The 22,231-nt window shown below is 49.0% G+C and overlaps 1 protein-coding gene and 1 long non-coding RNA gene across 2 annotated transcripts in view; one reads left to right on the forward strand and one right to left on the reverse strand.

Annotated features, from left to right (window-relative positions):
• The window catches only part of LOC121593820 (titin-like), a 158,880-nt gene that overhangs the window by 91,774 nt on the left and 44,875 nt on the right, over positions 1-22,231 (forward strand). The window contains 9 exon segments of the mRNA XM_041916522.1: positions 57-291; positions 365-536; positions 608-794; positions 2,253-2,574; positions 2,653-3,979; positions 4,641-4,770; positions 13,220-18,996; positions 19,058-19,382; positions 20,030-20,104. Of these exon segments, the coding sequence (XP_041772456.1) occupies positions 57-291; positions 365-536; positions 608-794; positions 2,253-2,574; positions 2,653-3,979; positions 4,641-4,770; positions 13,220-18,996; positions 19,058-19,382; positions 20,030-20,104 (8,550 nt within the window).
• LOC121593824 lies at positions 7,787-10,793 on the reverse strand. Its single transcript, XR_006004854.1, has 2 exons — positions 9,094-10,793; positions 7,787-9,021 (listed from the first exon to the last, which is right to left on the reverse strand). It is a non-coding gene; the product is annotated as an uncharacterized LOC121593824 (long non-coding RNA).

Raw genomic sequence — 22,231 nt, forward strand, 5'->3', positions numbered from 1 at the left:
TTGGACTGTCAACAAACTACACTGAGCTAAACATCCACTATTTCCCATCTTCACAGAGAACCGTTTCACGCCGATCTACGACTTTGGTTACGTTGCGATGAACTTTGGCTGGATCTATCCGGAAGACAGCGGCGAATATCTGTGCCGTGCCACGAACCTGTACGGTATGGACGAGACGCGCGCCATCATCAAGACGACCGGCAAGCCAGGCATCGTCTACGACTCGCAGCTGCCAAAGGGCATGAAGAGTATCCAGAAGATCCGCGAAATGGAAGCTTTGTGGAACTTGAAGTATGTTGATCATGATAGTCTTTTGCCTCCTTATTCCTGCTACTAATGAAACTGGGTTTTGGTCGTCTCACAGCATCCCCGAGGTCATCGATGAGACGCAGAAGCCGAAGAAGGAACCAGCCTTTGTCAGCCGCCCGGATTCGATCGAGGTCGAGGAAGGTGAATGGGCACGATTCTGCTGCCGTGTCACCGGACATCCGAAGCCGCGCGTCATGTGGCTCATCAATGGACACACCGTTGTCAATGTAAGCGATCTCAAGCTCTACCAGGGTCTTCCAGACAATCTTCTCACACCAATTTCGTCCTTCCTTTTTAGGGTCAACGCTACAAGCTCACCTATGATGGCATGTATCACTTCGATATTCCGAAGACGCGCCAGTACGATACCGGCAAGATCGAGGTCATTGCCCGCAGCTCCGTCGGTGAGGCCGTTGCTAGCTGTGAGCTGAAGATTACGCCCCGCCGCGACGACTACCGCGGTGTGCTGAAGAACTCGCCACGACGTAAGTGTATACCACCACAAACACGGCCATACGATACGATCTCACTGCACCAAAACAAGCAACTACCTTCTATACTCGCGACAGCGTTCGCTGTCAGCATACATCTATCGCTATTACTCCTACTGCCACTACTCTGCATCTACTCTATCTGGTACTGTTGCCACTATCTATCACTCACACACTTACTCTTTACTACTGATTACGACCACTCGAAAGATCCACACTGGAGACTGGTGCTTTGCTTTACCGCGGTAGAGGTCACTCCACTCCACTCACCGTACCGGGAGGGAGGTTGACCCAGCTCCACTACTACTACCTACACTAACACATAGGCGATATAAACACGCTTCACTATTCCTACCTTCACGCCTCCCGCCGCCACCATTCTTTTTGTTCGAAACATCTCAATACTCTACGGGAGGCCTTCCATCGGACCACTTCAAAGCTGATACAGTATCACAACATTCCACGTACTCCGATACTCCCACCAGAGCCAGCCAAGCCAACAAACAGTCAAACCAACAGCCATTCAAATCCCCCAAAAATTCCCATTCCTAGTTCCCAATACTTTCCTTTTCTTCGGAGGATTCTCCGAAGGAATCGTCGAATTTCCTAGCAATTTCCCCCCTTTAGTGACAGCAGATCTAGCGTATAGCAATGCCGCTTCCTGATCCTTCTCGGGGTTTGAATGAGAGAATGCAGAGAAAAGAGATCTTCGGTGGAATACTACAACGCTGGCAGACTGCAGCAGACTTCTTGAAGGCGAAGTCCCCCCGGAAGCCTACCGTCAGAGCCTCGGTCCAGAAGACATCCGTCTGGACTGCACCGTATGCAACTGATTTCTATCTCTTCCACTCCGTTTTGTATATAACTGACCTCTTGGTGAAATGGAGAACCCCATTTCCGGCTTGTTCCATAATTTCTTGTAAATTGCAAGACTCCCCTTCCCGTTTTTATGCTTGCTGTTGCGCACCTGACCACTTTTTGTTTCGTATTTCACACTTTTGTCTTCTCTGTTGTTCTTACTGATTCGAGATGCTGTTAGGTAAGGCTTCTCAAGAGAGGTAGAAGTGAGAAAAACAACGAGATCAATTAACGGTGGCAGTCTCTAATGCATTGGTAACCTATTTCCCATTTTCTGCATATTAACTGCGCTCAACTTCTTCCCCTGATTTGTTCCCCACACTGAAGGCATGTCTGCATGCACCGCAATCGTTCTTCTCTCTGTGAGTTTGTGTGTGGAACTTCTATTTCCTTCGCCTTTTGGCAGCGATCATATGGCACGGTGTTTATCTCTGTACTGTAATAATATCCAAGGACCGCAGTTGTTTTGTAAAAGAACACGCATCCCATGGTCAGGGACTCCCATACTGGGATTCCCCGTCCATGGCGGTTGTACTGTGCTCAACCACCCATCACCCAATCCGTTTTTCCAAATCCAAATTATCTGATTAACAGCATGGTACGACTACGATCTAGTCGCTTATCAGAAGGGCCGTGTAGAGACGGATCTGGAGGCGACGCTGCAGGAGGAGAAGAAGAAAAAGCGCAAGGTCGTGCAGAAGGCGAAGACGAAGAAGGAGGGCGAAACCGAATGGCAAAAGACGGTCAAGCAGAAGAAGGGCGAGGAGTACTACAGCAAGCTGGCGGAGTTGGAAACCGAGCAGCTGACGAAGGAGCAAAAGATGCGCGAAGAGAAGCATCAGTTTGCGATTCCGGGCGAGAAGGTTGTCAGTCAATCGATCGCCAAGGGTATGGCAAGTGCCTACGAGCAGACGCTGTAAGTAGCAATTGCGGATGTTCGGTCAACGATCACACTCTAACACTAATCGATCTTTTTTTATGCTTTGCCAAACAGGGAGGAAACGAAGGAGAGCGAAAACGTGGAACTGATTGACGCTCCCAAGAAGAAGCTGATCCCGGAGCCAACGGAAACGTCCGTCCAGGGCAAGGAGGTGCACATCTCGCAGCAGAAGCAAACGCAAAAGGAGGTGTACGATGACAAAGAGATCATTCGTAAGATCACCGCCACCGAGACGACCGAGATGGAGCACAAGGGTACGACGCAGGAGCGCGTGGTGGAGGGCCCGGTACAGCCGACCAAACCGCCCGTCTTTACGCGCAAGATCCAACCGTGCCGGGCGTTCGAGAACGAGCAGGCCCGCTTCGAGGTCGAGTTCGACGGTGAGCCGATGCCGACGGTCAAGTGGTTCCGCGAGAACTTCCAGATCAACAACTCGGCCGACTTCCAGATCCACACGTTCGGCACCAAGTCGGTGCTGATCATCCGCCAGGTGTTCCTCGAGGATTCGGCCGTATTTGCCGTAATTGCGGAGAACCGCGGTGGAACTGCCAAGTGCAGCGCCAACCTGGTGGTCGAGCAGCGCCGACAGCAGGGCCGTGGTGGAGTCATTCCGCCCAGCTTCGTAAGCACCATCAGCGACACGACGGTCACGGCCGGTCAGTTGGCCCGCTTCGATGCGAAGGTCACCGGTACGAAGCCGCTCGATGTGTACTGGCTGAAGAATGGCCAGAAGCTGGCGCCGAACATCAAGTACAAGATGCTCGAGGAGGACAACAACTACACGCTGCTGATCATCGAGGCGTACGCGGAGGACGGTACGAAGTATGAGTGTGTGGCCATCAACGGAGCCGGCGAGGCACGGTGCGATGCCGTCTGTACGGTGGACACACCGGTGACGCCGATCATCGAGAAGCCGGCCACACCCGGCACGGAGCGTCCGCCGACGCTGGTCGAGCCGCTGAAGGACAAAACCGTGCCCGAGGGACAGTCGGTCGAGTTCCGGACGCGTGTGACCGGCAAACCGACGCCCACCGCCCAGTGGTTCAAGGGTGACAAGCAGATCAAACCGTCCAAGTACTTCCAGATGGGCAAGGATCGGGATGCGTTCACGCTGATCGTTACCGAGGCGTTCCCGGAGGACGAGGGCCAGTATCTGTGCATTGCTTCGAACCCGGGCGGTGAGGTGCACACGACCGCCACGCTGAAGGTGGTCGCGCCCGAGATGCCCGACGCCGGTCCGAAGCTGAGCGAGATGAAGGACTGCCTGGTGGAGGAGGGTTCGCCGGCCCAGTTCAAGACGACCATCGTCGGCAAACCGACCAAGATGACCGTCCAGTGGTTGCGCGAGGGTCTGCTGATTCCGGAGTCACCCGATTTTCAGGTAAGGCAAAAGGCTACGGCCCTCATTTCCCTCTCAATAACATTGATTTATGGAGCAGCTGAGCGTGCCACGTCGTCTCTAACTGACCGTGACATGACGTGGGAGATCAATTTTGTGCAAGAGGTGTGGATGATGTGTCTTAATTAGGGACTGTCGTGCTGGAGCTAGTACGACAGAATAAATTGATGTGTAGTAGTTGGCACCAACACGGGATTGACGATCTTGTTAAATGTCACACCCATAGGACCAACCAAGTTCGGACCAAAATGCCTCAATTCTTCCCATTTAAATGATTTTCACGCTACTCCGACCGTGTCGCTAACAATCTCGGGCAGCTGTTGATGAGGCCACCGTAGCCAAGGTAGTGCACACCGTATTCATTACCTTCGCCCTGACATTTCATGTCTCGAGGGGGGGATACGTCGTCTGGTTTATCCATCAACACGCCTACGCGTGCTCGTGCTCCTTACGTTTCGAAATTAGGTTGGCAGTCGTCCCAAAACAATCCCTCTGCCAATAAAACCTCCCATAGCTCAATCTAGAGCGATGCTAATTGAACTGTGACTCTCCTGGGCCTCACTCAGTGGTTTTGCCCCATTTTCTACCTTTCTTCAACGTCCGATAACTAATGCTCCGATACAAAACGCTGTCTCTTCCGCAGATGATCAACGAAGGTAACAACGCGGTGCTGCTGATCGGGACGACCTACGAGGAAGACTCCGGTACCTTCACCTGCCGCGTGACCACGTCCGCCGGACAGGTCGAAACGTCCGCCAAACTGATAGTCAAAAGTAAGAATACTCAGTAGAACCAACACCAAACAACTCCCAAAACAGCAAAACACCATCCGTAAATAATTTAGTGCCTGTCTCCCCCAAAAAAAAGCAAGCAAGCAAGCAAGCAAGCAAGCAAAGAGCCGTTTTGACATTCTCTCCTACAATTACTTGTTTTACACACGCGATTTTTGTTTTTTTTTTACACAAGTACTTACTTCTTCCATTAAATGTTTGCAACGCCCAATCTGTGTCTAACACCAGGATGATAGACACAAACACGTTAAACCCCGGAGCCGGAGAGAAGGAGGATTGTTGTTTTGCTGTTGTGCTACCATTGTTGTGTTTTGATTCTCTAAAGCCCCCCTCTCTTAGCCCTGTTATCTGTTGTTACCAACGCGCGTGTGTTTTTTTTTTTTGCGCTTTTATAATGCTGCCCTAATGGCGGGTGAAATGTTGTTGGCCGCCCCGTGTGCAGCTGACAATTATTAACCAATCAAAAGGAAGCAAAAACAAACTGGTAGATTGAATTACAAAAAGAACAATGCAAATGTTCGCGCCCAAAATGAAACCATCTTGAGGGTGAGAACGAGAAAAGCAAAGACGAAACAGCGTTCGCAGCAAAGGCGCGGAAGGCGAGACGACGGCAAAGTCTTGTCCCAGTAATCTTAATAGGCAAAGGTCCATTTCGGTACTTTGCTCTCGTTTTGTGCTTAATTGTTACCTAATTACTTAACTAATGTTCAACGTGAAATCTTAATGGCTGACACTGATGATGATGATGATGATGATGATGATAGTACACACGTCGGCGCAAAGGCAGGTGCAAGTGCATACATCGCGTTTTACGACATCGGTTTTTTACGGATAGACACATTCGGATTAGAGGAACGCTCGGTTGAATGCCAAACACAAGATATATAAACATATAAAGTAACCGTCAAGGGAAGGCAGTAGATGAGAGGAAGAGCGCGAGAGAGAGGGAGAGAGAGATAGCTAGTTTACATACATTTATAATACCCACGCGCCATGTTTTTTGATGCTGTTTTACACGTACACATGATAGCTTTGCTGAATTTTAATGATCAACTTTACTGACAATTTATATACATCCGCGCATAATTAGGCCAGCTTAGTTTTTTCGCTTAGCTTGAAGGATATGTTAACATAATAAACAACAAACAAAAGCGGAAAGGAAGCGCGTTGTGTCAACATTAGAAGGGTCAAAGCCATGATCGCCGTGAGGGGTTGAAGGATAAAGTCTGCTATAAAGCGAACGAACAAACGAACGATAGAGACAATCGCTTCCCTACAAATATCTAACATCAAAAACACCCATCACAATGATCAAACCAAAATGATCAACCCATCCCAACACCACACCGACACGCACACAAGCACACGATACGAAACGAGGAACGAGATCCCTTCCCACCGCCGTCCGCGAGGGGTGCGAAAGGGACTCTTCCCACGAGTGTCTTCGCTATTTTTAGCAATGAAAGATAGATCGAATGACACACACAAACACAAACGTGCGTATAATGCACGCACGATCGTTTTTTTGTGAGCGTCACCGGCGGGGTTTCGATTCCGTGTGGCCATTTTTTTTTTCAAATTCCAAACACAGTAGCGCTCCCGCCTCGCGGCCAAAAGCGGGCGAAAGCCGTATTAACGCCTTCTCCAACCCGGTCATAGTATAAACCTACCACCTACCCCCATCCGACTCAGTGTACGACTTCATCCCGGTACACCATCCGTTGCGAGATTGGCGAGCAAGTGAAAAACGTCCGGAATTATTACGTTTCGGTTGGTATGAAAACGAATTGAGTACGAATTGAGACGAATCAATCTTGTGTTCTTTCGCTTCAATTCTAATCAGTCCATTTGTCTCCTTTTTTTTACTACAAAACACAAGCGCAAACACGTAACATGTACACGTTTTCATTTCCCACCACCCACCACCCACTGGGACATATTCACATGTCGTCGACCCATCAATCGTTCGTTCGTTCGTTCGTTCGTGGCGTTCTCGTTTGCGAGGGCGTCAGAAAAGTATGCAGAACCCAAAAAGAACTGTCTTTAGCATCCCTTCCCAAAACCTTACCAAAGCGTTTTCTTTTGCCTCGGCTCATCAAGATTAATAGCCAGCGTCTATCACAATGTCCGTTACACATTCTGTTTGGCTACGAAATGCGCGCCGCACGTCACTATTCAGGGCCATCCTCGACGCGGCACCGGCACCGAAACGAAATGGGTGCAGTTTTTTCATGTTTTTTGTGGAAGAATTTTGCAACGTCCCTGAGGATGGCGTTATGCACCAACCATGCGAATCTCGCGAATCTCCCGCACGGCAAAGAGTGCCAGGAGGATGCCAGGGCGCAGAGGAACCAACTCACGATCTACCTAATTATATTTGGCCACGTCGTGTTCCACGGCTTGGAGGGCGGTGGTTTGGCTGGCTTGGTCAAATTTGTGAACGCCGCGTGCCGTGTGCAGCGCACGCGACGGATGCCCGACTTTTCCTTCTCAGAGGAGGACGAGCGAAAACACACGCTGATGAGTTGCAAAGGTGTGAGCACACAGGCGTTTGGAATATTCCAACTCACCGGTGACTCAACCGGCCCCAAAATGCTTTTCGCTGGGGGGCGCGCTCGCGTATGTAACGTAAGGTGAGCTGATGACAAACCTGACGAGATCTGTTGTTGCACCCCACTAGCAACCGTGTGTTTTCGGGGTTTTTTTTTCACACGGCGGCCCGAGGAGCCGGACGTTCTAATTATAGGACGCCATCGCCGTCGTGCGGTGTATAGCGCACCTTCTGGCGGCCACATGCGCTACAGCGTGGTTTGCACACGGAAAAATTGAACGGGCGCGTTGTGTTTGCTTCCCGGAAAACATCCCGTTTGAGGTCCACTGGAGGGAGCGCGGATGATTCATGCTGACCTTCATTGGGGGAGAAGCTGAATTATGTTTGTTTTATGGCAGGGCGCAAATTACTGCTACTACAGACCGCATGGTGGAGTTTTTTTTTTTGTTTTCATTTCTTTGGAAAGGGGTTTCTTTCGATTGATTTTCGGATGATGAGTGAAGACGGCTAGCGTAATTAAAGGTTTCGATTTGTTGTTCTTTTTGGTGCGTGTTTAGCTTTACGAAGCTCGGTAGTTTACTTTATTGCGTATGAAAGATATAAACCAGAACATTGGATTTATGAGGCTCGTTACTTACCTTGAAGGTTTGGTATTGATCACTTCGAAGCCGTGCAAAAGATACACTTTGGAGAGGATAGGAAGCGATGCTACTGAGGTCCAAGTGAGGCGAGATAGTGAGTAGTACACACTTCTTAACCCTTGCAGAGCAGAAAATCATTGAAAAGCGCGCAAAAAAAGATGGCAATTGAACGGAACGGATTCAGTTTAGGAAGATCAGAAGATAGGACAGCAGAAGGAGCGAGCAGGAAAACAATGTAAACCCACCCCTTTCCCCTTCAGAATGCTTCAAACTTTGTGCGGCGTCTAGTGCTTCTTCGAGCTGAATAATTAGCAATAAAGATTTCATTACTAAAATAGATTTCGTTAGCCCCCGGCGGGGTGATATGGCAAGAGGAGGGACGTATGCAAGAAACTGCCGTTCGAGAGAATAATCGTTCCTATCGGGTACTGCTGCACGTAGCACGTACCAAGAGAAATTTTCGAATGAAAGATGAACGATTGTCGAGAGATAGGTAACATTGTTGCTATGGTGCAGATGTTGGAAATAGAAGAGACAGCGTTGCTGCGATCTTGATTAGTGTACAAATCGATCAACAAACTTCGATCCTCTCGAGCATTGGGGCAGGAGCCTTTAGGCGATGCAGAAATATTCTAGAACCTTCTCCGGATTTCCCGCGTTCCGTGCATGAATCATCGCGTAAACTTAGTAGGGACATCTCCATCTCACAGGTGGGTCAGTTGTTGACTCAGTTCCTTTCAATACAACAATGACGCTACCCACGCGGATCGAGCTTCTGGCGTGTTTTTGGACGATGATGCCATTTGCCGTGTGCCGCATTGCTGTCACACCTGTCCCGGTTCGTTTGATCTACACTTTAGCGTTGTTGTGTCGAGACCGACTTGTTGTTGACGCCGATGTATGCACTAGCCCGAATGTACAATGTCTAAAGATGCTGACGTAGCGTAGCGTAGGGAAGAGTAGTTACCACCACCGACCTGCCGTCGATATCGATAGGGCCTCCTCACGGCCAGTTTGCACCAATCCGGCATCGCCTGTGTCCTGTTCAAAAAAGAAACGATATTCAAGCGTTAGTAAACGTTACGTTCCGTCTGCAGCCGTTAATGCCGTTACCAAATGTGCTGCAGCGTCCTCAAGATGGTGGTTGCAGTTTGGATGCGTACATGAGCTTGTTTATGACATCAACAACAACCGCCACACACACACACACACACACACAAACCAGCACATTAACGCCCAATTACAATTTGTTTTAAAAATTTGGTAAAAATAGATTCGCGCCTTTGTTTCGTGTATGCCATTTGCAATCCATTGCCATCCTTTAACCCCTGCCTGCGATTTCCTGGCTGCGTAGACTCGTGCTCCTACAGCCTGGTAAAACCTGTTTGACCGCAGTACAACCGGGCGAATGACCCCGAACGTTCTGGGCAAAGTCAAAGGCACGCTACACGCTTTCGAAATCGCATAATGGCGCCTGGCAAGAGCGTTAATAGATTTGTGTGCTTGTGTGCTGACGTTGTTCTTGGTTGTTTTTTTTTTGTAATTTTGCTTTCGGCTACTCAGGCCCCGTCTCGAAGGAAAAACAGCCTAACCAATAAATTTCCGCTGCAGCAACTGTGGTAACAACGATAACAAGCGCCCCAGAAACAATATACTTATCTTGTCAGCTTTGCGGAGGATATTTAGTACACGCTGTGCTGCAACGCACGAACCAGTTGCATGCTGTTGCGTGTACTGCTGCTACTGCTACCACTTATAACTACTGCTTCCTTGTTCTTGCTGCTTGCCGCTGTACACCCTCCAATTCATTGGAGAGGTCTGCAGGTGCGTGTTTTGGTCGAAGAAGTTCGGAGCTCACTGTATCGAACAGGACAATATGCTAAGCTTAGCTGCGAGTACACCAACACACCGAGTAGCATTGTAGAGTAGAGTGCAATCGATCCGATCGGACTTAGGCTTAGAGCAATAACAATACGATCGAGGGTTCGATCGCGTACCCCCCAACGCTTTTCCCGTTGTTACAGCTTGCCGTGTTATTAGATTGTAAGACTTATTTATTAACAAATTAAACACCAACACTTACACACACACATTGTGTGGTACACTTAAGGATGATTTAATCGCGCTTTAACCAACAAAACCTTCTCTCCACACCTTTGTCACTATTGCTGCGCGATCGGCGACTAATTATATGTATGTTTTTATACGTTTGTAAGTAAGCAATAAAACCGAACCTGGAGAGTAATACATTAATAATAACAAACAAACAAAAAAAAACAAACAAAACAACACGCTTCACTTCATTTCGACTCCTTTACGGCCCGAATCACTTCCACTTTCCCCCATTGCTTTTTGTTCACTAACTCTCCCTTCGAGCCCCGATTGGTGACTGCCCTCTAGCGGAAACCGGAAGCATCTGCACGATGCTGCCACAATGGTTTTGGGTTTTTGGGGTGTGCATCCCATTTCACTTTTTGCAGGACAACGGGGTGTTGACAAACATGCCATTCGCGTCATCTCCTCTCGTACACACAGCCCCACACGACGAGACCAGCACACACAACCATCAGCGAACGACGCCAGGATTCGAGTTCGAAAACGTCACGCGACAACAGCTAGTAGATTAGAAGCCAGCTCGAATTGGAATTAGCTCTTGCTGCTTTTTGCCCCTTTTTGCTTCCCTCGTTCCTCCCGCTCCATGGTATTCCTCCTGCGCCGCTAACTGTCCCAGCCCTCCAGGCCCCTAAGACCCGTGTGCCCGCCTGGACTCGAAAACCGGTTCGAAACCGTCCAACCGAGCTAACCACACTATATCGACTAAAGTGACCGGTCGGTTAAAAAGAGAGCACCCGGGTAACCGTTCCGTGTAGCGCCTAATGTCGTCCCGCTCGGCGCAGGCGCATCTGGTCCAAACGTGCGCTCTCGCGCACACACAGACCATCGGAGAGATATTTTAAGAAATGCCGAAAATAATTAATAAGGGTCACTCATACTCACGGTGCTCCACGTACACACAAACTCACGGCTCCGGCGAGAGAACGAATCCCGCGAGATCGGGAGCTAGGAGCTAAAATTAAACATTTCCGTCCCGCGGTCGTCCCGCGGCCACTTTCGAAACGGTTCGACAGCAGCCGTCGCGGAAGCTAATCCGTTCTCGGGTGTTTTACTTTCCTTATGTTTTTTTTTCACGAACCGGTTCTTGGGTTTAACCCGGGTATTTCGGATGCTGTCAGTGCTTGTCAACTTTGAGTCGCACGAACGTCCGTACGGACTAAGCAGGATCGCCGTCGTCGTCGTCGTGACATGACATCTTCACCGCACACACGATTGTCTGCACTCGCGGGAACGATTTATGACCCCATTTCCGCGCAGTTGGCTGTACCGTACGCCAAGTGCACTCTTTTCCTCGGTGACGGATATAAGTTCAACTTTTCTTTTTGATTCATTTCTTCCACACTCTTTGTTTGCCACTCACTTTCGCATTGCGCAAGTAGTGATAACATGAGTAGCAAGAGTGTCTGCTTGTTCTACTCTTTATCAAGGCTCCTCTGTCTAACGATGTCGTTTAAACGCTTAACTTATTTTTGATGCAATATGAGACTGTTCATGTTGAAAGCTTGTTTGTCTTGCGGTTATTGTTTGCGCGCTAGACAGGAAGAGTTCGCGAGTTGCGCGCAAGTGATAAATGTCTAACAAAATTTACAGGATTAGCTTTAATTGAGGGGGCGGAATGCTCGTCGAACACATTTGTACGACGCAGGAAGGTTACAACAGCACACCTACGGCAGCAGTGTCGTGGTGTGGTGGGGATAATTCGTTGAAATGAAAAATAATTTATATCTCTAGCTCTGTCAGCAAACTAATCCGCCGCTCTTGCGCGGATGAGAAGGTGATGTACCTTGACAAAGACCTTATAGTAACGCACACTTGAATGGTCCATTCATGGTCTCGTGTTTCATGGTTTTTCATAAATCTTTTGTGGTAGCTACGATAAAACAAAAACTTCCCATTATTGGGAGATTCTCTTTACTACCTTCACAGATTGATGTAAGGGTTAGTAGTGTACACTATAGCTGAGTACTTCATCACCAAAGGCAACACGTGACTTCAAGGATACGATTCTAATATAGTATCTACCAAAATTAGAGGTCGAAGGTTTTGGTCAAGGCGGTCGAACGCCTCGGTGAAGGGTATTTGTCAAGCGTGTTTTTCGCTTCCCAACGTTACTCACACTATATTTCCTGCACTCCTGTACCTATGTGAATCATCCGGCTGTTGTTGCCTCGTCAACGGTATAAACAACCGAATGACACACAAACTGACCATCACAATGTCAACTATTCTTCAGCGTTTCAAGGATGAAACCATCAGTGTACCATGACTAATCGCTCGCGTTTGCATAGTGACCATCAACTTGACTATTTTCCCAAAGCAATAGAATTTTAATTGTACACAAGTAGGAGGAAAAGCACCATGAGTAATACGCTACGCCCTTTCTACTTTTCTCCGACCTAAACCAAACGATGATACATTGCACGAAATAACGACCACATTGCACTTATAGCATGTTGATGTGGGGTTAGCTTTCGCGAGCTAGAATGCATAGCGCGCTCAAGGTACAATAAAGTCAGTACACCATATTACATTCCTTCAACCAAGACCAAGATCCCACGGCCATTTTGCACTTCACGTACGAGACCAATTCCTTGATGAGCTAATCCAGACATTCCTGCCCTGCTAAAAATAACCCATCATCTCACCTTTACTACACCTTCGAACGCAACGCAAAGTGCAAAATAACAACGTGCCATATACTCCCCGAAGAATAGAAAGTGCTTCTCTCCACCACTTTTTTCCAAAAGTTCTTTCCTCACTCAGCAGCGCTTGTTCGTTTGTGTGGAAATGTGTGTGTATGTGTGTGTGTGTAGACCTGTGGACGAATTAGACCACGTAACGCCATCTGTTTACGCTTAGCATTCCATCCACCCGTGGGTTCGGTGCGTTATTCGTTTCATAAATTTTGATTCTCTCCCCACATCCGAACGGTGTTTCTTCCAAACAACTCCCGCAGGTATTTCCCCCCACTGCCTCATTTACCACCGCTCTGTTTATTTTTGCCTGCCGAGGTGTATGCATACACTAACACTGCTGTCCCCCCCATTCCGATCGAACGGATCATCACCGTGTCAATCGGTTGCTAAATCATTAACGTTTTCGTACGCTTTCCCTTTTTACGCAGAGCGTCGAAAGCAGCTGCGACAGGTGCACGGTGCTGCTGGAGTTCACCTCCAACAGCAACAGGATGTGCAATCGACGCAGCAATTTTCGTCATCGACCACCTCTGCGACTGCTCAACAGCTAAGCGATACATCGTACGATAGTAGCACCGGTACGAGCGAAGTTGACACCGAGTTCGTCCCGCAGGGTGATGAAAATTTGCCATGGAGACGATCTCGAAGCCTATCGCGAGGACCGACCACTGAGGCTGTTGCTCCATGGCGGCGTGCCTCGCAAGATCGACGTACGTCCCGCGATCGGTCACTGTCGATCGATAAACGCGAAGAGATCAAGCCATGGACGGCCGAGGTAGTTAAACTGAAGAAAACGACCAAGGAACGCAAAACCATCGAGAAAGAAAAACTAGAAACGGTACAATTGAAACCGACCCAAATCCAGAAGCCGCAGGTTAAGCGCGAACAGCTGGAGAAGGTCGAACTGAAGACGGTCAAACGTGAGCAGGAGATATCCGAGCTTAATATGGAAGAAATGGTTCAAGCCATCATCGGAGAGCAGGAAGATATCGACCATATAGATTATAATGTTCAGAAATTACGTCACGATGAGGATATCTCTATTCTAGAGATTCAACAGCAGGTGGATGAATTGATTCGCAAAGACTCGCAAAAGGCGGAAGGAGTTGCCTGGCGTCGAGGGGGTCCAAGAAAGGAACAGCCTCAAACCGGTAGGGAACAGTTCGTCGAAACTGACGAGAGCACTATGCTTAAGGTAGACCGAAACGAAACAACGACAGAACTAGAACAGCAAAAACTCACTCTGGACCAGGGAGCTGGCGTAGCGTGGAGACGAGGCAAACGTCCGGAGCCAGAACATCAACCTTATGCACAGGTGGCAGATTCTACCATGCTAAGTGTCGATCGTTTAGAAGAGCAAGAAGCGAAACAGCAACAGCCCGAGCTCCAGCCAGTTCCTTGGCGACGAGGACCCAAAGAAACTACACCCAAACCCGTAGAGTTTACGGAACGAGAAGACTCTTCTACGCTCAAATTGGAGCAAACCGAACAAGAACTGTCACAAGATTCGAAACCAACTGAGCAACCGGTTAGCTGGAGAAGAGGACCGAAAGAAAGGAAGCCTGTTGTCGAACCAGCAACAGAGCCGGCTCCAGAAGACCAACCAGAAACGCAACTGCCTCCATGGATGCGGGGACGAAAACCAGGACCAAAGCGAGAATTACCAAAACAACCCGAGCCGGAAAAGGTCGAGCAAGTAATGCTCAAGCCTACACCTCGCAAGAAGAGGGAGCTTCCGAAAGAGGCTATTGAAGAGGTCTCGCTGAAGCCTGTCCCCAAGAAGCCTGTTGTGGAGGAGATTGCTCCAACTGAGCCCGAGGAAGTCGAGGAAAAGACAGTCAAGATTGTCAAGAAGAAAAAGCCAAAGTCCGTCCCACAACAGGAGTCTCTTGAGAAGCTGGAGTTTACTCCCACGGAGGTACCCGAAATAGAGAAAACGGAGATGCCCGAAAAGCTGGAGGAAGTCAAGCCAATGGAGCCTGAACAAGAGCCTGAGAAGCCCAGCTGGCGTAGACAACAAAAGCCTAAGCCTCAGGAGGAAGTGCCAGAAGAAAAGCAATGGCCTACTGGTAAGCGACGTCCTCTTCCAGAAGAACCGAAGGAAGAAGTCGTTCTCAAACCAATTCCCAAACCTACAAAAGAAGTGGAGCCTAAAGAAACTAAGGAGCCTACGATCAAACCGAAACCAATGCCAGAACTCGATGATAAACCCGAGCCTGAGCTAGAACTGGAGAAACCAGCCGTACCGGAAGAGGACACCAGTCTTCCTCCGTGGCGTCGTGGCAAGAAGCCAGTAGAGAAGAAGCCTCTTCCTCCTCCGGCTGAGCCTGAAAAGGTCGAGCAAGTAATGCTCAAGCCTACGTCTCGCCAGAAGAAGGAGCTTCCGAAAGAGGCTATTGAGGAGGTCTCGCTCAAGCCTGTCCCCAAGAAACCTGTTGTGGAAGAGATTGCTCCAACTAAGCCCGAGGAAGTCGAGGAAAAGACAGTCAAGATTGTCAAGAAGAAAAAGCCAAAGTCCGTCCCACAACAGGAGTCTCTTGAGAAGCTGGAGTTTACTCCCACGGAGGTACCTGAAGTAGAGAAAACGGAGATGCCCGAAAAGCTGGAGGAAGTCAAACCAATGGAGCCTGAACAAGAGCCTGAGAAGCCCAGCTGGCGTAGACAACAAAAGCCTAAGCCCCAAGAGGAAGTGCCAGAAGAAAAGCAATGGCCTACTGGTAAGCGACGTCCACTTCCAGAAGAACCGAAGGAAGAAGTCGTTCTCAAACCAATTCCCAAACCTACAAAAGAAGTGGAGCCTAAAGAAACTAAGGAGCCTACGATCAAACCGAAACCAAAGCCAGAACTCGATGATAAACCCGAGCCTGAGCTAGAACTGGAGAAACCAGCCGTACCGGAAGAGGACACCAGTCTTCCTCCGTGGCGTCGTGGCAAGAAGCCAGTTCCCAAAAGGGAAATTCCTGCTCCAGAACCTGCTGTCATGGAAACTGTTACTCTTAAACCAACACCAAAACAAGCTAAAGAATTGCCTCAAGAATCGATCGAGGAGGTATCGCTGAAGCCTGTGCCTCAAAAGTCGGAAGTTGAAGAGGTCCCAGCCGACACGGTGTCAATAGCTGAGGTGAAAGATATCTCCCCGAAGAAGGTGAAGAAACCAAAACGAAAGGAGGAATTGGAACCGCTTGAAAAACCTGTCTATCCTGAGATTCCTGAACAAGAGGAAGTGCAACTAGAGAAGACGGAACACATTCCGGAAGAAGTACAAAAAGAGCCAGAAACAGTTCCAGAACATCCTCCATGGCGAAGAACTCCAAAACCGAAACCTGTTGAAACAGAGGAGGAAGAAAAGAAGTGGCCAACAGGTAAGAGACGTCCGCCAGTTGAGGAACCTAAGGAAGAAGTGGTGTTGAAACCGATTCCTAAACCGACTAAAGATGTCGAGCCACAACCAGAGCAACAGATCACGATCAAACCTAAGCATCCAGAACCAACACCACAGGAGGAAATTCCCGAAGTAACGCCTTGGCGTCGTGGAAAGAAGGAAAAGCCACCGGTCGAAGAGGAAGAGCCTAAAGAATGGCCTAAAGGAAAACGAAGGCCACTGCCGGAAACTCCTAAGGAAGAGGTGGTACTCAAACCAATTCCTAAACCATCGAAAGAAGAACCTCCCAAACCAGCTGAAGAACCAACCATCGTTCTGCCCAAACCTACAGTTCAAGAGCCCGAGGAACCGAAACCGGCACCATGGCGTCGTGGAAAGAAAGAACTTCCCAAAGAAGAAACGCCCAAGGAAGAAATAACACTCAAACCAATCCCGAAACGCGAAGAGCCCGAGCAAACGGTACAGGAAGAAATCATCCTGAAGCCAGTACCAGCTCAACAAGCATTGATAGAGGAAATTCCGGCACCGCATGAATTACAACCCGTCCGTGATGTGAAGATCGAGGAGACTGTAACCAAAAAGACGAAGCGCATCAAAAAGCAAATCATTAAACCAATGTTCCCCGAGTCGGGTATTGCCGAGGTGGAAGAATCGGTGACGTTCGAGGAACCCGAAGAACCGGCGCAGGTTGCGGAAACGATTGTAGACATTGTTGCGGAGGAAGTTCTCGATCTTATCCCTGATCTGGCACCACGCGAAACTGCTAAAAAGCGCAAGTCACGCAACAAAAAGCATGTCGTCTTCAAGGAAGAGCTCAGCACGTTTGCAATGGAACCAGAGGAGGAAGAGGAGCAGGAAGAGGATGAAGCAGAGGTGGAGCAGGTGCAGGAGATTTCGCGTTCCAGCATAACGCTCACTCGTCCTGATAGCAAACCGGCACCAGTGCCGGTAGAAGAAGTCAAGATGGAAGAACAGACCACCGAGTTCCGCAAAGAGATGGAGGTGCGCGTGCAATCCAACATTGTCAAGAAGGAAAAGAAGCGCCGTGTCTTTATTGACGACAGTCAACCGCTTCCTGAGTTGGAAATCATTACGCAGAAACGCGTCCAAGAAGTCACGGACAAGATCGCCGAGGAAAGCGTACGAGAGGATCGTCAACTGATCGAAACAACGCAACAACAAATTTCCGAGACGAAGATTCAGGAGCAAACAGTGAAGATCAGCAAACCAAAGGTACAACCGCCAAACATTGTGGAGAAGCTGCAGCCACAGATCTGTGAGCCAGACAAGCCGGTTCTGCTACGATGCCGCATCGAGGGAGTTCCATTCCCAACGGTGCAGTGGTACTTTAATGACACGGTACTGTTTGCCAGCTCCGAGTACATCATGAATGTGGTGGAAGATGTGGCCACACTGGAAATTGCCACCGTGCAGCCTTACCACGTCGGTATCTACACCTGCGAGGCGAAGAACGTCGCCGGAGTGGCTATCAGCAAGGCAAACATTGTCGTGCAGGAGAAGCCCGAGCACGGCGAGGCACCTCGGTTTGTAGTGCCGCTAAAGATCGAGCTAAATGAACAGAAAACGGTCGCCACAGTCACCTGTCAGGTGGCGGGCATTCCCACTCCCAAGGTGCGCTGGTTGCGTGACGAGATTGAGATAATCGAGGAGGAGGAAGAAGAGATCGAAACATACTACGAAGAACGCACCGGACACGTGCGACTGACCGTCAAGCATCCAAAGCAGAACGTACCGGTGGTGTTCACTGTCGTAGCAGAGAACAAGTTCGGCAAAGCAGTTGGCAAAGCGAACGTGTACATTCAATCGGTAGTGATGGAACGAGCCAAACCATCCGCCGTTGCGCCACAGATCGTGCAGCCGCTAGAAGCACAGGTGGTTCGTACCGGAAGTACGCTTGTTTTCGAGTGTCGGTACACTGGACAACCAAAGCCTACGGTGAAGTGGTTCCGCAACAGTAAGGAAATCGTCGAAGAGGAAGAAGAAGTCATCATTACGACGGAAGAGTACTACAGCCGGCTGGAGATTCGCCGTGTGACCCGCCAAAGAGGTGGCAAATACGAGATTACGGTCACGAACGAAGCAGGACAGGCTAAATCGTCCGCCTCGGTTGCCATCTCGGACGCTACCGATACGGATGAGGCTAAGGCACCGCGCTTCATCGAACCACTGGTGCCGAAGCTGATCGCCGAGGCCGAGGTGTGCATACTGGAGGCGTCGGTCGAGAGTTACCCAACGTCTACGTTCCAGTGGTTCAAGGAGGGTGCGGCGATCAAGTCGACCAACGAGCAGCGCATCGTCACGAAGGAGAACCGCTCGATACTGATCATCGAGTCGTTCACCCGCCGGGACACGGGTGCGTACACGTGCCGGGCGGAGAATGTGGCCGGTTCGGTAACTTCCACTGCGACCGTCCAAACGCTGGACACCATTGAAACCGAGGAGGTTACCGAATACATATCACCGCGGTTTTTGGAAACAATCAAACCGACGCGTGTTATGGATGGAGAGCGCTTAACGCTTGAGTGCCAGGTTGTGGCGATGCCGCTGCCGAAGGTCCACTGGTACCACAATGCGCAGCTGATCCAGGAAACGAAGGACAAACAGGTGCAGCAGGACTCTACCGGGCGCTGTGTGCTCTCGATCAGCGAGGTATTCCCGGAGGATAAGGGTGAGTATACGTGCGTGGCCACCAACAAGATCGGCGAGGCCATTTGCCGCGCCACGGTCAACGTGGAGCCTTTCGAGTACGTGCCAGACTCGGAGCAGTTCCGTAGCTCAGAAGAGGATTTGTTGACGGATAAGGTAAGACATGAAATGTTGACCAATTCCTGCACGATTCTGATCAAGCTATTTTGCGCTCCAGTCTATTTCAACACTCGAAGAGTATGCGGAACCGATCGAGTATGCGCCGCAGATAGTGAAACAACTGCCCACGATCATACACTCGCAGGAGCGCGAGTTGACTAAGCTGGAGGTGAAAGTACTTGCCCATCCGAAGCCACAGATACGTTGGCTAAAGGCCGGCGAGGAAATCATCCCATCGGACGAGTTCCAGATTGAAAACTTTGACGATGGCACGTCGATACTCATCATCAATGACATCTACCCGGACGATTCTGGGGAGATTACCTTCGAAGCGCACAACGCACTCGGCGTGGCCATGACAACTACGGAGCTAGTTGTAGAAGGTACTTTCAGGGGACGGCTCACACGTGAGACAAACCGTACGAGTAGTAGTGCTCCACGCCCGCTCGTTGGTGGTGATGGTGGCATTTGTAAATATGCTTTACTAAAAACGCTTTCTTCTTTTTTACGATTATAGTAGGCTGTGTAGATATGAAAGTCTGTCTTTTCTCTTGTCTTCTGTAGGATGCTTTCTCTTCTCTAACCTGCTCTAATTGTATTTGATTTTTCTCTATTTCTTCCTTTACAGCTTGTGTAGTTCTTGTTTTGATGAATTGTATGCATTAATCTTTCTCTTTTCTATATTTTCTATCAACCCTTTCTTCTATTCCTTCCTCCAATCCTAAAACCAAACACATGGGAAATAAAAACCTTCCACCCTCAGTATAATCAAATAAAACACTACCACAACTCTCTCTCTCTCTCACCCACTTACCGACAAGTTTCATTTACTTCAAAAAGAAAAGAAAAAAAAACAGTGAAAAACTTACCATAAACTGCACTCACCCCAAAACTGCCAGATATATCAATAAAACAGTACTTCACTACTTCAAAAGTCAAATGCCACAGTATTCAAACACTCGACCGGATACAACACGGCGTTCGCACTACGGCACGGAACTAACTTTCACTTTGTTGTACGCTCTTCCAGAAATTGTCGGAACCAAAGCGTATCGCAAACCAGAATGGGTACAGCACATGGAGGAACTAAAGGAGGCACTGCAAGGTAAACCATCTCTTCTAACCGAAATCGACACATCCCGTAACACCACCACCACCACGACCTCCATCGTGGATGTGGTGCAGTTGTATCATCACTTCAAAATTGTATCTTTCACAACAATCACAATCATGTACAAACTCAAATTCACGTATTCACGTTCACCTTTGATTGTTCCGATCAGCACAATCTACCAGTTGAAGCCACCATAAACTTCTACTGTACGCTTCAACTTATGCTTCACGTAGTAGAACTGCATGCATTTGTGTTGGTGTCTTTCCGATTGTTGTTTTGTTTACTTTCGAGTGTACCAACGCTTTCGTTTATTGTTTTTTCACGTATTCAACACTAACTTTATCGTGTCGTCTTTTGCTGGTTGAAACTAACACCGTTTGCACGCCCTTTTTTACACAGAAAGTAGCACCGAAGAGTTGGACGAATTTCTGCAGCTGGAAGCGTACTGTCGCGACAGTAGTCCGCCTACTAGATGAAAGCACGTCAAACACATGCATGCACCGTTTGACAGTTCTCGTTCGGACAGCTGTTGTTTGTTTGTTTGTGTGGTTGCTGTTGCACGCCAGAGTGTAGTGTTGTAATGTAAAATAGCGTGTAAATTGTTTAATTTGGTTCCCTGTACTCATTCACTCACCACCACCCAAGAAAATACTTCTCCATCCAATCGTCCATGAGCGTACACTTTTCATCAAGGCATACACTGACAGGTGAGTAATGCACAATGTACACGCTCCCTACTGGCACACTAGGTGCTGGATTGCTCACAGAAACCAGCTGAATTTTCATCTCCTTCAATGCAACGCATCTGCATCAGGCTACCCGTGTATGCTTCTAGTTATTAATCACAACCTTTTCCTACTCTACTATTTCTTTGCTTGCCGCTATGCAACTTGCAAAACCACAACAACAACTCCATTACAGCCTCGTACTCTACGCCATCGTACTCGGTTGAGATCAAAGATTCGCGCGCCATGCTTGGCGAGAAGGGCTTCTTCGAGTGTCACTTCGCGGGCAATCCCAAACCAGGTAGGCCTATCGTTACTTCTTGCGATTCAGTTCCGTCCGACCGAAAACACCGACATAAGCAACATGGACAAAATGAGCAGCAACACAGAAAAACGATCAAAACAAACACATTGCGGAAGTGGAATAGTAAACAGAACCGTCACTCAAACAATTCAGTCTACAATAGAAAGCAGCCAAAACAGAAACGATTGCCAATGCACAGCATCATTCAAACAGTACACTGGAACACGCCACGGTATAGTTTAGATTATTTGAATGACCAGCTGTCGACGTGTTTGCAGAACATGTTTCGTACAAATAATTCACATAATCGCGACTATGCTGTGGTGGCAAACTCAAAGCAAAACAGTGATACAAAACAGCATACAACACCATTTCACTGAATGAAACCCGAGTGAACTGAAGCAACACATAGGAAAGCGATAAAACAAAACCGTTCCATATACTGACTGGTTTCCGATATTTTAGATATTCTGTGGTACCGTAATGGCAAGATCATCATAGCAAATCAGCGAACGAAGATTTGCACGAGCGAAAACACGTCCACGCTCACCATTTACCCGGTGGAGGTGGCCGACTTTGGTTTCTACAAGTGTAAGGCCATGAATGAGGCCGGCACCACCGAATCCATTGCCAAGCTGATCGAAAGCATCGTCCCCACGCTGACGGACGACGAGAAGGCGGAGCTCGATGCAGCGCGCAGCCCGAAACGGGGCAGCCGCGCCGGCATCAAGAACGGCAAGGCGATCGACAAGATCGAGCTGGTAGTCGAGGAAACCGAGGAAGAACGCCGCGCTAAAGCGGAAAAGCGCAAGAAGCGCGAAGAAAAGCGCAAGCAGAAAGAGTCGCAGCTGATCGAGGACATTGTCAAGCAGGAGATGGAAGCATCCCTGCAGGAGAAGATCAAGTTTAGCTCCGAGTCGACGACCACGCTGACCACGAGCACGACCTCCGAGATGACGCAGGACGTGAAGCTCACCAAGGACCGGGCGACGGTCAAGTTCAAGGAGCACGTGGAAACGCTGGTCGAGGAGATCGTAACCACCGAAACGGTGCAGGAGATCGAGCGGATGGTCATCCACGAGAAGCTGG

This window comes from Anopheles merus, chromosome 2L (assembly GCF_017562075.2).
Source record: "Anopheles merus strain MAF chromosome 2L, AmerM5.1, whole genome shotgun sequence".
Taxonomy (NCBI): Eukaryota; Metazoa; Arthropoda; class Insecta; order Diptera; family Culicidae; genus Anopheles; species Anopheles merus.